Here is a 13,803-nt window from a genome sequence, read left to right on the forward strand (position 1 = left end):
TCAAAGAAATTAGCCCCAGAAAGCTAATGTAACCCACCCAAAGTACATCAGCTAGTTTGTGACTAAACCCAGGTCCCATGATCATATGTCATTTGACTCTAAAATATGACTGACCTATATTACATTAGTTTAAATTTCACTTCTCATTAAGATAGTTTCACATATTTTGTGCAGACCCCACTTCTGAATATTTAACCATATAGATGGAAAGATAAATCTACTGGCTACTATCTAGTGTTTTTTTCGTGACCTTATCCGATCAGTCAGATCATTTCAGAGCTCATTGTTGTTCTTCATTTCTATTCTCAGGGTTCTTTGTTTTTTTGCTTTAGAGACTTTGTTCCTAATCTTAATCTTAAGTGACACGGTACAGGTCATTTGTCACAGCAAATAAGATCAGGAAATAAGGCTTCCTTAGTGGGTGGGTTTCTGTCTCTCTCGTTTTTATTTATTTTATTTTTTATTTATTTATTTTTTTCTTAAACTTCAACTTTTCCAAGGCTTGTTAACAAAAGTAGGCCACCAAATAAGGGGGAAAAAACAAATGCCTGGCTCGGTGCACTCTTCTCTATTGGATATTGTTATATTTCTCAGAAAAAGGAGAATTAGAAGAAAGCTATTTCCCCCAATTTTCCATACCACCCATGGGAATCTAATTCAATTTCCTCTCAAATTTTGTAGTGAAAAGTTAAAGTGTAGAATAAGGTTGCTGTAGTGTATGCTTTTGCATAGATTGGACTTTTATTCCTAGTAATAAAGCTAGTTAATTCAGCCCGATTCATTTTTAATCAGACTCTAATATAACCATTTGAAGAAATAAACTTTTTAAAGTGGACAAGGATACTTAAGAGAGCTCAAAAACCTACCTGACAATCTAACCTGATAAAGGAACCCCACAGCGTCAGATGTTTCTCAGGTCTGCAGCCAGAGCCTTATGAACTCTGTGGCTTTGCAGAACTCAAAAGAATTTTAGGTTTATTTCTGCCCTAGTTTTTCTTTTGTCCCAGTTTCTCATAGAAAAAAAAAAAGAGAATTGTATATTTTTTTTATCCAAGAAAGTATATAAGAAATTATCATGGTATAATTCACATCAAATTGAAAGTAAAAAATATGTGAAAGAAATATTTCACTTATGTGGTTCTGTGAAGAGAAAAAAGAAAAGAAATCTACAATAACTTAGCCGTTGGTGACCATAAACCACAGAATGGGTGAATATGTGGGAAAATAACTTGAATACATCAACAGTCTCTGTAATTGCTTTTAATATCAGGACTATATTCAGTTTACAATACCAGGTAAAGCCGACTGTCTTCCACAGGGTGGAGCTTGTTTTCACATGGGAGGCCCCAGGTTCAGGGCTCATACCTTGTGTAAGGATATTCTCAGGCCCTGGCTTCCTCCTAGCCCCCCATCATTCAATGGCACGTCTATTCTTATGGCTACAAAGCCCGAAGTCCCTCTAGCATCTCACTCTGGATCCCAGACAAGAAAAAGGAGGAAAGGGCAAAGAGACAAGGGAAAAAAGCCAGAGGAATTATTCCATTTAAGCTGTCCTTCCAAACTGAGTGGTTTCTGGTCATATCTCATTGGCCAGAAATACATAACCTGACCAACCCTAGAGGGGACCCTGGGAACATGAGTGTTAGTGTTTTCCCACATGTTTTTTAGAGGAAGAAAAGAAAGAAGGGGATGAGAAGGACTTTCAGATAGCCAAGTCATGAATTTGCCAAACCGCTCTATAATAATACCTAGTATTTGCTGAATACTTACTATCTGCCAGAATCTGTGATACATGCTTTACATGGACTATGTCATTTAATCTCCGTAGCAATCCTACCTTACAGGCACAAATAGTATGCCATGTAATAGATACAGAAACCGAGACTCAGGTGGGGATACCCAGCGGTTCATGGTAGAGCTAGGACTCGAACTCAGGCCCTTTGTCTCTGGAGTCGAAGCTCTTAAGACCATGTTGTCCTATGTCTCTTAAAGATTCCGGTTCCGCAAACAATGATCATTTGTATTTCTGGGACTGGAGACCCCTAAATTTTCTGTTTTCTCAAGAAGAATGAGAATATAAAAGTTCACCGTGCATATACAATATGACTAGGGTCATCTATTAATTGCTAATTGGTCTTGGATTAGTTTAGTTTTAATTTAACTGGCTCTTTCCCCTCTCCATCTTCTGATTGATTGGCTGTGCAGAGAACAGTGACAACCTGGATTCTGATAATTATCTGGTTATGTCTGTATTTTATCCTCAGCACCTCCTGTCTAACCAGATTCCTCATGAGTGTAGTAAACGGGTCACAGGGCACCATCATATACCTGTTCTGATCTCAGACAATACATTATCTCAAATTTATAAGCTCCTATTTTTATTTTATTTTATAGTCATGGTTCTCTAGCATCCTTGGCAAGCCTTAGAAATAGGAAAAGGGCTGTTTTCAATATTATCTGAAAGAACCAGCAATTTAGTGTTTCACTATGGGTAACTTTAGGGTTTCAAGTAAAATTTAAATGGGAACTTTTAGAGGGTTTTAAAAATGCCATCAGGATCTCAAAGTCATTTATTGTTTAAATGTACAAGGAGGCTTTCTGATCCTTGTTCCATCAATTTTTGGAGCAAACCAATTTCCTCATAAATTTAAAAAAGACCACAAGATTCCAGCGTCCGTGAAGAACTGATCAAGATCTCAGTTTTTACTTTTACATTCTCAGAGAAAACTGTGTAAAAGTACATTTCTTTGTTTCAAATAATAATAATAATAATAATAATAATAATAATAAGCTTATTCCACTCAGTTTTCAAAAATAATTCTTCCAAGAACAAAGCTGAGGCGAGGAAAGCCCCCATCAACCAGGGTTGATTTTAGGTTCTCAATGTATTGTGAAAGAATGAGCTCCCGAACCACATGGGAACCTGCCCTCCTGATTTGCAGGGTGACTGTGTAGCGTCCTAATGCCACTTCTTCTGTGTCTGCATCTCCAATAGGACAAGAATCCAAACAAAACTTGGATGTCCAGACTCTCATTGGTCTGTTAGTGTGTGGCTGCTTTCAAAAAATTATGCTAAAAATTATGCTAAAAGCAGATATCTCTTTTACATTGAACTTTGGCAATTGCATAGTTTATAAAAATACATCTTCTGAAAATATCCTTGCTTACTAGTGATAACTACCATCAGAGCCTGGATTTTTATCAATGATGAAAGAGCAATAGAATGCAGAAAAGATTGGAGCCCTCTCTTTCCTCATGGGATTAGTATCAGACCATGCCCATTTGATATTTGAAGATCTTGTCTTTTGCTGTAAGGTTGTGCTTTATAATAGAAGTAGTTATATTTATGAAGTGCTTATTATATACCAGGTGCTGTGTTCAGATATTAGTTCAGATGTGTGTAAGAGAGACTCATATTAACAATGCCTTAAACAAAGCAGAAGTTTATTTCTCACTCCTTGTAGTTGGGAGGTAGGTGCCCGGGGGCTGGGACGGTGGCTTTGCTCCACACACCTGCTTTGACTCACTTCCCCTGGCTGCAGTGGAGGTTGTCCCAAGGCCCAGGTTCCACTATCCATGGTCACTAACATAGTCCATGTGGTTCAAGATGGCAGAGCACCATGTTCATGTTCCAGGAAGAATGGAGGAAGGTGTACAGACCAACAGAGTTGTTACAGACACCACTCCTGCTAATATCCCATTGGCTGAAATGTAGTGTCATGGCCACACCTACCTAGAGGAGATGCTGGGAAATGTAGTCCTTATACACGGGACCTTGTGCCCAGCTAAAACTGTACCGGTGTGGAAAAAGAAAGAATACATTAATGAGCAGTTTCTGCCCAATTGTACTGTATCATGTAATGCTCCCAACAACCCCTAATGCAGGTATTTTATTATCCTCATTACAGAGGAGTAAACTGAGCTTTAGGAACTTGCCTAAGTTACCTTCTACAGCCAGACTGCATGATGCCAGAGCCCAAACTCTTACCCACTGTTTTCTGTTGTCTCTTTTGGATAAATACCAATATCTTTTAGTTTATTTTTTCATTTATTTAATGTACAATTCAATGAGTTTTAGGATGTTCAAAAGTTGTGCAATCATTAGCACTATTAAATTCCTGAACTTTATCATCACTCTAAAACAGCAAGTCCCCTTGGGGCCTACATGCATTATCTCATTCAATCCCCAAAACTGCCCTTTGAAAATTTGTTGTTCCTGTTTTACACATGAGGCAACTGAGGCCCAGCCACACTTAGGAAGAGAACGTGGCCTCTGCAGTGGTCAGAGCAGAGATCTGGAGACCTGCTGCCCACAGCCCGAATCCCTGCTCCATCTCATACTAATGGGAGATGAGGATTTTTAACTCTTAAGTACTCAAATGCATCATCTATAATTATTAGTGCCAGTCTCACGGGATTATTGTGCAGTTGTATGAAATAATGTGTGAAATATGCAAAAAGCATTTAGCACAATGCCAGGTGCTTCAGTCAGTGTTAGTTCTATTTATTTGTTAAGTCACTCATTCATGCCTCACACCAAGTAAGTGGCAACGGTGGAATTTGAACCCATGATGCCTGATTCCAGCGTCGTAATACTGTATCTCTAAATTATATCAAAGCTGGTCTCCCATTTCAAATAACGTGTTGAGGTGGAAACCAAAATTTCTTGTGTTGAAGGGAAAAGTGAAATGTGGAGGGACTGCAGAGGCAGAAAAAGTATGTGAGAGACATTTTATACTGTATCACCTCTTTAAAAAGACCTCTACAAAGCTCTAATATTTCTGTTAGCTCATTTTCTAAAAGCATTTGAGTACTTAGTGCCAATCCAAGGCGGGAGTGCAACTGGAGGCCAACTCAGGCTTTGTAGTGTCTGAAATGTATACCCTCAGGGAGGGGGTTGAAGGGGGCTTATTCAGGAAAATCCTTCAATAATTCAAAATATAATATCTTATTTATGAAAATTATACGAAAGTATATCACCACGTGAACACATTGCTAGGGTCTTCCTCCAGGTCTCGGAAGGGCTGTGATGCTCAAACCTCACTCACTTCATGGTGAATCCCACTCTGGCTCCAAAGTAGCCAAAACCATGATCTACAGGCAGCAAACCTGGCTTCCTTTCCTGTTTTGCTTCAGAAAAGGCCAGTTTCAAACTTCTTTGTCTCAGTTCCGCTGAAACACTAGTAAGAGACTATATGTACAGACCTCTAATTCACAGGAAATTCTGATGGATAACAGGCTTCCCAGAATAAATATATTAAATTATATAATTTAAAAAACAAACAGACTGGGTTTTTCGTACCTACTGGCAGGTGGCACAGATCTAAACGTTGGACCTTTTTTATAAGCAAGATGAAATTGACTCATGACAGCTGGTCACTAAAATACAGGAAGCGCAGATCTCACTAAAAGCAAGAACACACAGGTTTTCACTGTTTGCATCACAGATTAGAGCTCATGTTTCTTTTTTTAAGCCTGTCTTAGCAATGCCCTTATTTGACAGAATGTGCTGTTTGTCACTTATATACAAGTCGGTCTTCAAGGTACAAACAAGTCAATTAGTTCTACCTGAAGTGTCTTGGTGTGAGTTTTTTTGTGTGTGAACAGATTTGGTGAATAGGCTTAGCTCCCCAGAACATCAGATATTAATTCCATCACTAATGAAGTCTGTTATGTTTCTACTTATATAATTCCTCCCCCACCTAATGCAATGGCAGATGTGGGAGATGGGGGGTCGTGGAAACGGATAAGGAATCTGTCAGAGACAAGTGGGCATCACAGAAATCTGCCCTCCACCCCATCACAAGCCTGGAGGTCATAACACCAGGAATTGAGAGCAATCTCCTAGCATTGTGAAATCCATTTCCCCCTGTTGGAGGAAAAGCCACTTTGGCAGGGGCTCTAAAGAAAAAATTTTAGCATCTGATTGAAATGGGATGATGAGAATAAACTGAGCTATGGAAAATGAAAGGGAGTCATTTCTAAATACAGGCCAGTGTCGGGGTACCTCAGTGTACACTTTCACATGCTCAGCGCTGGCACAGCTGTTGTCACCGTGATGGAGGAAAGACAGCCCTGAAGCTGAGCTAGGTCAGCAGACTTACTGCTGGAGAAGGTACAGTTTTTGCCAGTGCCCAAGCACCGCTCTGCCAAACTTCAGCTGAACCAGGGTGGTCTTCTTTGCATGAGATGTTGAAGCTAAAAAGGGCATATTCCAGAATAATTATGCTACACAAATATTTGGTTTTTCCTTTCCTCTAAGCTATGGTCTCCTGGGTCTTTCAGGCATTTTTTTAAGGATAGCTCTTGTGTTAGGTTCCAGGCATTTGGCAAATCCTCTGAAATTTAAATGACATTAAATTGGGTTTACCAGGTCTTGCCAAGTATATAGAGTTCGCTTTGCCCTTTGTAAAGTTAGTTGTGAAAACCAATGATGAGGGCATGTGGCAGTTTTTAGCTCACATCAAGGTGTATTTGATTTAGTACAGTGCCTATTAATTCTCTATCTTTAGTCCACTGCTGGGCTAGACATAGTAGAACAGGCTCATGAAGTTCCTGCTTTCAGGGAGCTAACTTGTTTAGTCATCATTTGTTAACTCATCACATATTTTTTAAGTACTTATTATGTGCTAGGAACCTTGACACATGCTAGGGACATTTCAGTAAATAAGACATGACTGTGGCTCCCAGGAGCTTATACTCTAGTGAAGGTGACAGAAGAATAGGCAGTAACAACACAGCCTGTGTCTGTAGCAGAGATGGTATGGGCTTTATCATGTGACTGGCCTAGTGTCAGAGGAGCACATAGGAAAGGCATTCTGGTGGGAGAAGAGATAGATTTCAAAGGAACTTATAAACCATGTTATACAGCTTGGACTCTATTCTGAGAATAATAGGAAATCTTTCAATGGTGCTTAGCCAGGGTGACCCAATTAGTTTTGTATAAATGATGGTTTTGACTATTGTGTTCAAATTGGGCTAGAGAGGAGCATGACTGGAATCACCAAGGTTTGTTTAGAAGTCATTGTGATAAACCAGATCAAAGATGGTGATGATCTCAACTAGGGAAGTGGCAAAGGCTAGAACTGTATGTATTTTAGGGCTGTCAAGGAAGACTCTCAGCACTTAGAGGTTAAGAGAGGTTAACCTCTCCTGAGAGGTTAAGTTACAAAAAATTAGATGTGATTGGAAGGGGGAGGTAGGAGTCATTCTTAAAACCAACTGACTGGAAGGTGATGTAATTTACTGAAACAGAAACCACAGAAGGGGTGGGGGGGCAGGGAAGCCAAAGAATTCAGTTCAGGATATGTTGAGTTTGACATGCCCGAGAGAGATTCATGATGGAGGTCCAGGACTTATCAACGTGTGGATCAGGTCATCCACCTGAGGATAATGGAAGGACGAGGTTCTTTGGATTTCTGTGAGTAACAGTGAGTCTTTGAATATCCTAAAATGTTTTCAAATGTTTGAGCTTATCTTGCATATGTTTATTTTTTTCTGGAGGCAAAAAAAAAAAGATGCAACTTTGCTTTAAAATGCCTATAATTTAGAGGCAGTTAGGGACCACAGAGGACACTGAAGGGACAACCTTGATAAGGGAGCCCAAAGAGAGTCATTTAGGCTGACTGTGCCGGGCCAGAACTCAAAGAACAGCATATGAAGAGAACACATGGGAGAAGAGGGTTCTGGAAGTGAGCTTGAGAATCCAGTGGGGAGAGAGTGTCAAAAGAAAGGGAGTGGTCCACAGAGTCACATGCCCCTGAGTGATCAAATAAGTCAAGGAAAAGTATCCATTGCATTTTCAACAAGGAAATCATGGATGGTCTTGGCAAGAGAGACTGTGGTTAGCTGGAAAGAGGGAGTGAGTGCAAGATGAGAAACCAGAGATGGTAAATGTAGGAAACTCAAGAAGGGAAAGGAGAGAGTTAAAGAGGTAACTGGAAAAGAAAAGCAGGGTGCTAGGTGGATATCCCCCCCTCCCAACATGGGACCATTTTATGCAATGAGTAAAAAATGTAAAGGCACAAAGAGCCCTAGGTAACAACCAGGTAAACGAAACACACAGAAGCATTTAAGGCAATCGGAGGGGTAGAAATCAGGGTGTCTATAGTACTCAGAATAGATCCAGGGAAGAGTTATGAACGGAGGTGAGACTTGAATGATTAACAAGCTTTGGGGCAAGTGGAGGTGAACCATTAACTGGAAGAAATCTGAGAAAAATAAAAGTAAACATTCATCTATTCTTCTGTCGCCTCCTTTTTGTTATTCAAAGAATATTTTCGCAGTAAATATAAAGTCTTTAGAATGGAAATTGTCTGTAACTCAGAGAGTGACTACATGTATGAAAGTATTAAGAGTTACAAGAAATACAATCCAGTTTATAATTGCTACTTTCTTTCTTGTTCTTCACACGTGAAACCAGCATATTCTTTGGGGTCACACTGTTTATTTCCTCATTCGGAATTTTTAACACCAGAGAGGATGCTAAATCAGTATAAGCTGGTGGTTCTATCACTTAGGTTGCTAACATCTTCTAAATATATGAAACATCCCCATAAATAAAGGTGCTAATGTTGAAGGAGAAAGAGCCTTTAATAAGCAACTTGGCTCAAGAAACTCCCTGCATATAGGCGACTGTTATAAGACCTAATTCATAATTAAACACTGCCTGTTTCATTTAACTGAATGATTTTTTCCCCTTCTCTTTTTTGAAAGATTACATAAATGTTAATTTTTAAACGTTCAGTTTATGTGTCTAATTTGAATAGGTATTGTTGAAATAGTAGCCTTCCAGCTCATTACAGTGTATATGTGTAACTAATCAGAGGGCTAGGTATAGCTATTGGTATTATAAATCATAGCAGACCAAAAAGGAAACTGAAGCTTGGTCTTCCTCAAAGAGGTTTGAGTGTGTGGCCTTAGGGGCTATACCTTTTAGTTAGAAGAGAGCCCAGCAGCTCTCAGGGACGACAGTCTTTGTCATCGCTTTGCTTCCTTGCTGTAAGTATGGGTCAGTGCTCAAACAGATCATCAACGCACAAGACAGCAACTTGGATGTTACTGTACAAACATTATATAAACCAACATCAGCTGTTAAAGAATCCTATTTTTCTACCTAAGAAAAAGTATTGTTACTTGTCCAATTCATAACATCTGCCACACACACACAAAAAGAAAAACAAATGTAAAACATTACCATAGTTCTTTGTCTTTACGAAACTTGGCTTTCTATATTTTTGTCCTAGTTCCTGGAAGGGGCCAGACTAGTTTAAAAATACACACACACACACATACACACACACACACACACACACACACACACACACACACGTAACATTTTCAGGTTCTGACTCTGACAGATCTTGGTCCTTTCTCCCCTAGCCTGGGTGTCGGGTTCTCTCCTTTGTGTGGAGACATCGCATCCCACATGCATTGTTCTGACTTCGGGTCATGGTCATTTTGTCAACCTAGGTTTTACTTCTCCAGAGGATGTGGCCTGTGCTTGGAGTGTTACAGTTTATAACCTGCTAACTCAACAAATATCAAGTTGGCCTTTGCAATTTTACAATCAAAGGCTTTTTGGATATGGCAATGTATTTTTGTGGAAATTGCATATTCCATTTTTGCCTCTCATATATCACAGCTTTATTTGTGAATACCAATGGCTAGGCCTTCGCTAATGACCTCAAATCCCTGCCACATGTAGGTTTTTATTTTCTAGGACTCTAAGCATCTTTTATCTGAGCCATTTGGCCCATTTCTGAGAGATCATTGTGATTACCTTGTTTGCTGCGAGTGGGGGATCTGAGGACTACTTAGGCTGGTTAGAGGCCTTGGAGGAAAAATTCTTCCACCAAATGAAGAGATGTCATTTTAGGATTGAGAACAGCTTACTATAACTTCTTGAGGTTTATAAAACAAATCTGAATAGCAAATTGTCTTCATGGTCATGTTTCCTTTTAAACAAATAAGAATTATCCTTCTGGTTTAAAGAAAAACAGAAGATAACATTTTTCTTCCAACCCACATGAAATTGTCACAGATTTGATAATATAACAGAAGAACCTCTCACGAGTGGCAGTATTTTGGATGCTTGTTGGGAAACCCTTGATTTCTGAGCTTCAGTCTCCCATGGAACTGACTGACTGGTATTAAGATTCCCCACCCTCACCCCCAAGGGCACTTGTTGAAAAGATTCTGAGGGTGGGGCTGCAAATCTACATTTTACCCAGCAAGAGCCTCTATGTAGCACGCCAGCCCTGCAGGGTGAGAGCCACAACCCAGGAGACCCAGGAGTAAAGCCTCAGTGATTACTAAGACCGACTTGACTTACAGTGAACTCTTGTCTTTCCTCTGCCTAGGTGCAAATGTAATCTCCATGCCACTGTGTGTGTGTATGACGACAGCAAATTGACCTGTGAATGTGAGCACAACACGACAGGTCCAGACTGTGGGAAATGCAAGAAGAATTATCAGGGCCGACCTTGGAGCCCAGGCTCGTATCTGCCCATCCCCAAAGGCACTGCAAATACCTGTGAGTAACTGCTCTTAACGCCGTATTTTGTGCACAATGAGCTGATAGTTCCTGTCGATTTCACTTGCAATTGTGCTTTTACTCCTCTTACCAGCTGTCCCATTCCTCTTCAAAATGCAGCTAAAGCTTTTAATCCCTCTTTTACCACTTGTAAGCACATTTTAGCACTCAGATCATCTGCTAAATTCAGTCTTCAGTTCACATCAAGTATGTTGGGAAATGATGGAAATCACAGGAGAAATTTTTTCTAAGTGGATGAAACAGGAGGTACTTCTCCCCCCACCCCACCCCCCCAATTAGTTTCCTATTAAAATAACCAAGACATTCAAAACTTCCAACTCTAACTTTGTTTTAACCACAAACAGCTTCCAGAAATTCTCTAAATGTTTACACTCCCACGGCTTTGTTCAGAAGGTGCTTCTTTCTTTAATTTTAGCTATGGCTTAACTTTGCCCTGTGAAATAATTGGCTTTTTCCAAATTCCAGCAGTTGAGGTCATGCCTGGCCCAGATCCAGTTAGTAGATGCCACCTTTAGATAAAGAGCATGACTGGAGACATGCAGGGACACTGAGAAGAGGGAAGCTTGCGTGCATGTGAATGGAGCACAGGCGCTATCTGTGTTTACAGGAACCATGAGAGATGCCCCATGATCACGCATGTGCATGCTCCACTGATATTTCTGAACATCCTTTAGGAAAACATGCTCTGACACGCTTGAGGAGAGAAGTCATTACTTCAAGAATAAATTGCCCAATTCCATGAATGAACCAATTAGCCACTTGCAAAAGCTCAAGGTTTGCCCTCTTTCAAAAGTAGAGAAAGGGTGAGGTTGAGAATATAGCCATCCAAGTGAGAAGTAACAGAAACAGAAGGACAGTGGGCAGTGGGAGACTGAGAACTTGAAAAGCCACTGGCTCTGTGCAAGGCGACAAATGTTATCAGGCACTTCAAAGAAGCAGCTGTGAGAAAGCAAAGCCTAAAAACTAATATCACAGGCACCAGGACCTTATCAAGTTAAATGTGAGAGTAATGAACCAAGTAACAAGCTGTGAAGTGTGGGGACATGAGATTATGATAAAATTTCTAGGAAGCAGAAAAAAAAATCCCTTATTCAGTTTCTTTCTGTGTTAAAGAAAAAACTGATGGTCTAGCTCCTAAAATTAATACATAAAACTCTACTGGGCAGAAATGTTGATTTTCCAAGGCAGTTTTTATTAACGGAGACCCTCTGGTCTTTTCTCCATTGTTGCCATAACTCAAGAATTCAGACGGTATCTCATGAGGTTATTTGTTGCGAGACCCTGTGACAAGTTACCTAAGAATCCCTGTCACCCCTGTTGTCAAAATGAGTTTAAAAGTTTCCCAACACGGAAATGGCTCAGATTTCACTTTCAGTGTCTGCTGCTTCTTTAGTGGGACAGGATGGAAGAGAGTGAAGTTCACAAACACTGGCTGGCCAACTCGGCAAGGCTACCAGAAAGGCACTGGGGTGGCCTGCTGCTGAAGGCATGGGCTTCAATTCTAACATGACCACGTTCTCCTTCTACCCATGACTGTGCTTCAGAGTCTTGTTTATTTCAAGACATTTTCACTGGGAAGACTTTCTTGTACCAGCCAAGCTTTTTCATTGAAATGGATTTCTTGTTATATTCTCCGTGGAAATGACCTACACACCCTTAATCTTCTGCATATTACAGGTCACCAATTCACCTCCTGGCCAAAAGAATGCAACCCCTTTTAGTTTTCCTTATGGATTCCTTTGTCCATCCATCCCTTGGTTTTTACTGGCCTTCTTGAGACTGTTAGACTTGTCTCCATCTCTATTAAAATAGGAAGATGATGGATGGACACAATGGCCAAGGAGATTCAAGTCAATGTTTCAATTCTCAGCATGGCAGAAATAAAAGATTTTAGAAATTATCCAGTCTTGCAATGGAAAAGTCTTACAATGGAAAAGTCTTACAATGGAATGAACCCCTTAAACTAAATCTCTGACACATCAGACTGTGCTTGAAAAAATGTCCAAGGATGGAAATAAGCAATTTAATGGTTTAGTACACAAGTTCCAGGATCAAATACCGGTTTGTCCATTCACTAGCTGTATGACCTTGAAAAGGTAAACTAACCTCTCAAATACTCAGTTTACCATCAATAATGTGAAGATAATAGCAGTTCTTACCTCACAGCGATTTTGAGAGAATTGAATAAGCTAATGCATGTAATGTGTTTAGCATAACACCTGTCACAAAATAAGCATTCAAAAATAATTTTATTTTTTGGATTCTTTTCACAAGGCAGACTTGTCCCTTATTGGACAGTTTTGATTGTTATAAAACTTATTTCTTAACATCAATATCGAATGTCTCCTAATGTCTCTTTTTCTTTTTAAGCAGTAAAAGAAATACATTGACCCCAGTTTTGCTTTTCTTCTCCACATTAACATCATTAACTCCATTTTTCATGTCTCTTACCTGGTTGCTGGCCCTGGAAATTCTCTAATTTTTTTTAGTGTGGAAATTTAAGCCAAGCACAGGGCTTCTAACACAGTTATGATTCTCATTTCATATTTCCTTTTTCTTACACACATACACACATACAACTCCATTTGATGAATTACAAGTCATCTATTTAAGAGAAACACTTAGGATATGTCATATCCTAACTCAAGAATACAAAACCTATGATATCAAAAAGGAGCGGCTGCAATCTCTGATCCTGTAACAGCAACTCCTTAGGGGTCTAGAAATGCTACCTATACTGGATAATCTCTGGAACTGGCAGAATCTCAAGTAGCCAGGATAAGTTTTGAGCAGGAGGATTAGCTCCAACCCATTCTTAGTAAAAGAACTAAGAGGCTTTCATTAAACAAAGAAATGACAAGACCTCCCTTCAACCCATCACTCAGAGGTACCCTAAAGTGGGACCTCGCTGGGAATCATATGGCTTTAGAAGTCCTGATTTCTGGAGCAACCCCAAGGCCACTTTTGTGTGGAACGTGTAGAGCCAGGAGAATACAGGGCCCCAACACTGAAATACCCCGATCTGTGAGATGCATCATGTTTCCCTATACTTTTCACTACAGTAGTCTTGGCATAACTCTCGTGGTGATATTTTTATTCATTATGCTATTTATTCAAGACCCAGTATGTTTTCTTGGTCTTCTAAAGCCATATATATGTGTATCAACATCTTTTCCTTATTTCCCTATAAAAATATTATATGTAGAAATTATATTTTATCTGTAAGACATCTTTCTTCGTCTCCCCAT

General features: G+C 39.7%; 1 protein-coding gene across 11 annotated transcripts in view; it reads left to right on the forward strand.

Annotated features, from left to right (window-relative positions):
* NTNG1 (netrin G1) overlaps nt 1–13,803 on the forward strand; it is a 304,059-nt gene that overhangs the window by 203,417 nt on the left and 86,839 nt on the right. For all 11 annotated transcript variants that reach the window (XM_019630750.1, XM_019630752.1, XM_019630755.1 and 8 more), the window contains exon 4: nt 10,362–10,534. In XM_019630750.1, coding sequence (XP_019486295.1) covers nt 10,362–10,534 — 173 coding nt within the window. The remainder of the gene's footprint in view (nt 1–10,361; nt 10,535–13,803) is intronic.

The sequence above is a fragment of the Hipposideros armiger genome, unplaced genomic scaffold (assembly GCF_001890085.2).
Source record: "Hipposideros armiger isolate ML-2016 unplaced genomic scaffold, ASM189008v1 scaffold_939, whole genome shotgun sequence".
NCBI lineage: Eukaryota > Metazoa > Chordata > Mammalia > Chiroptera > Hipposideridae > Hipposideros > Hipposideros armiger.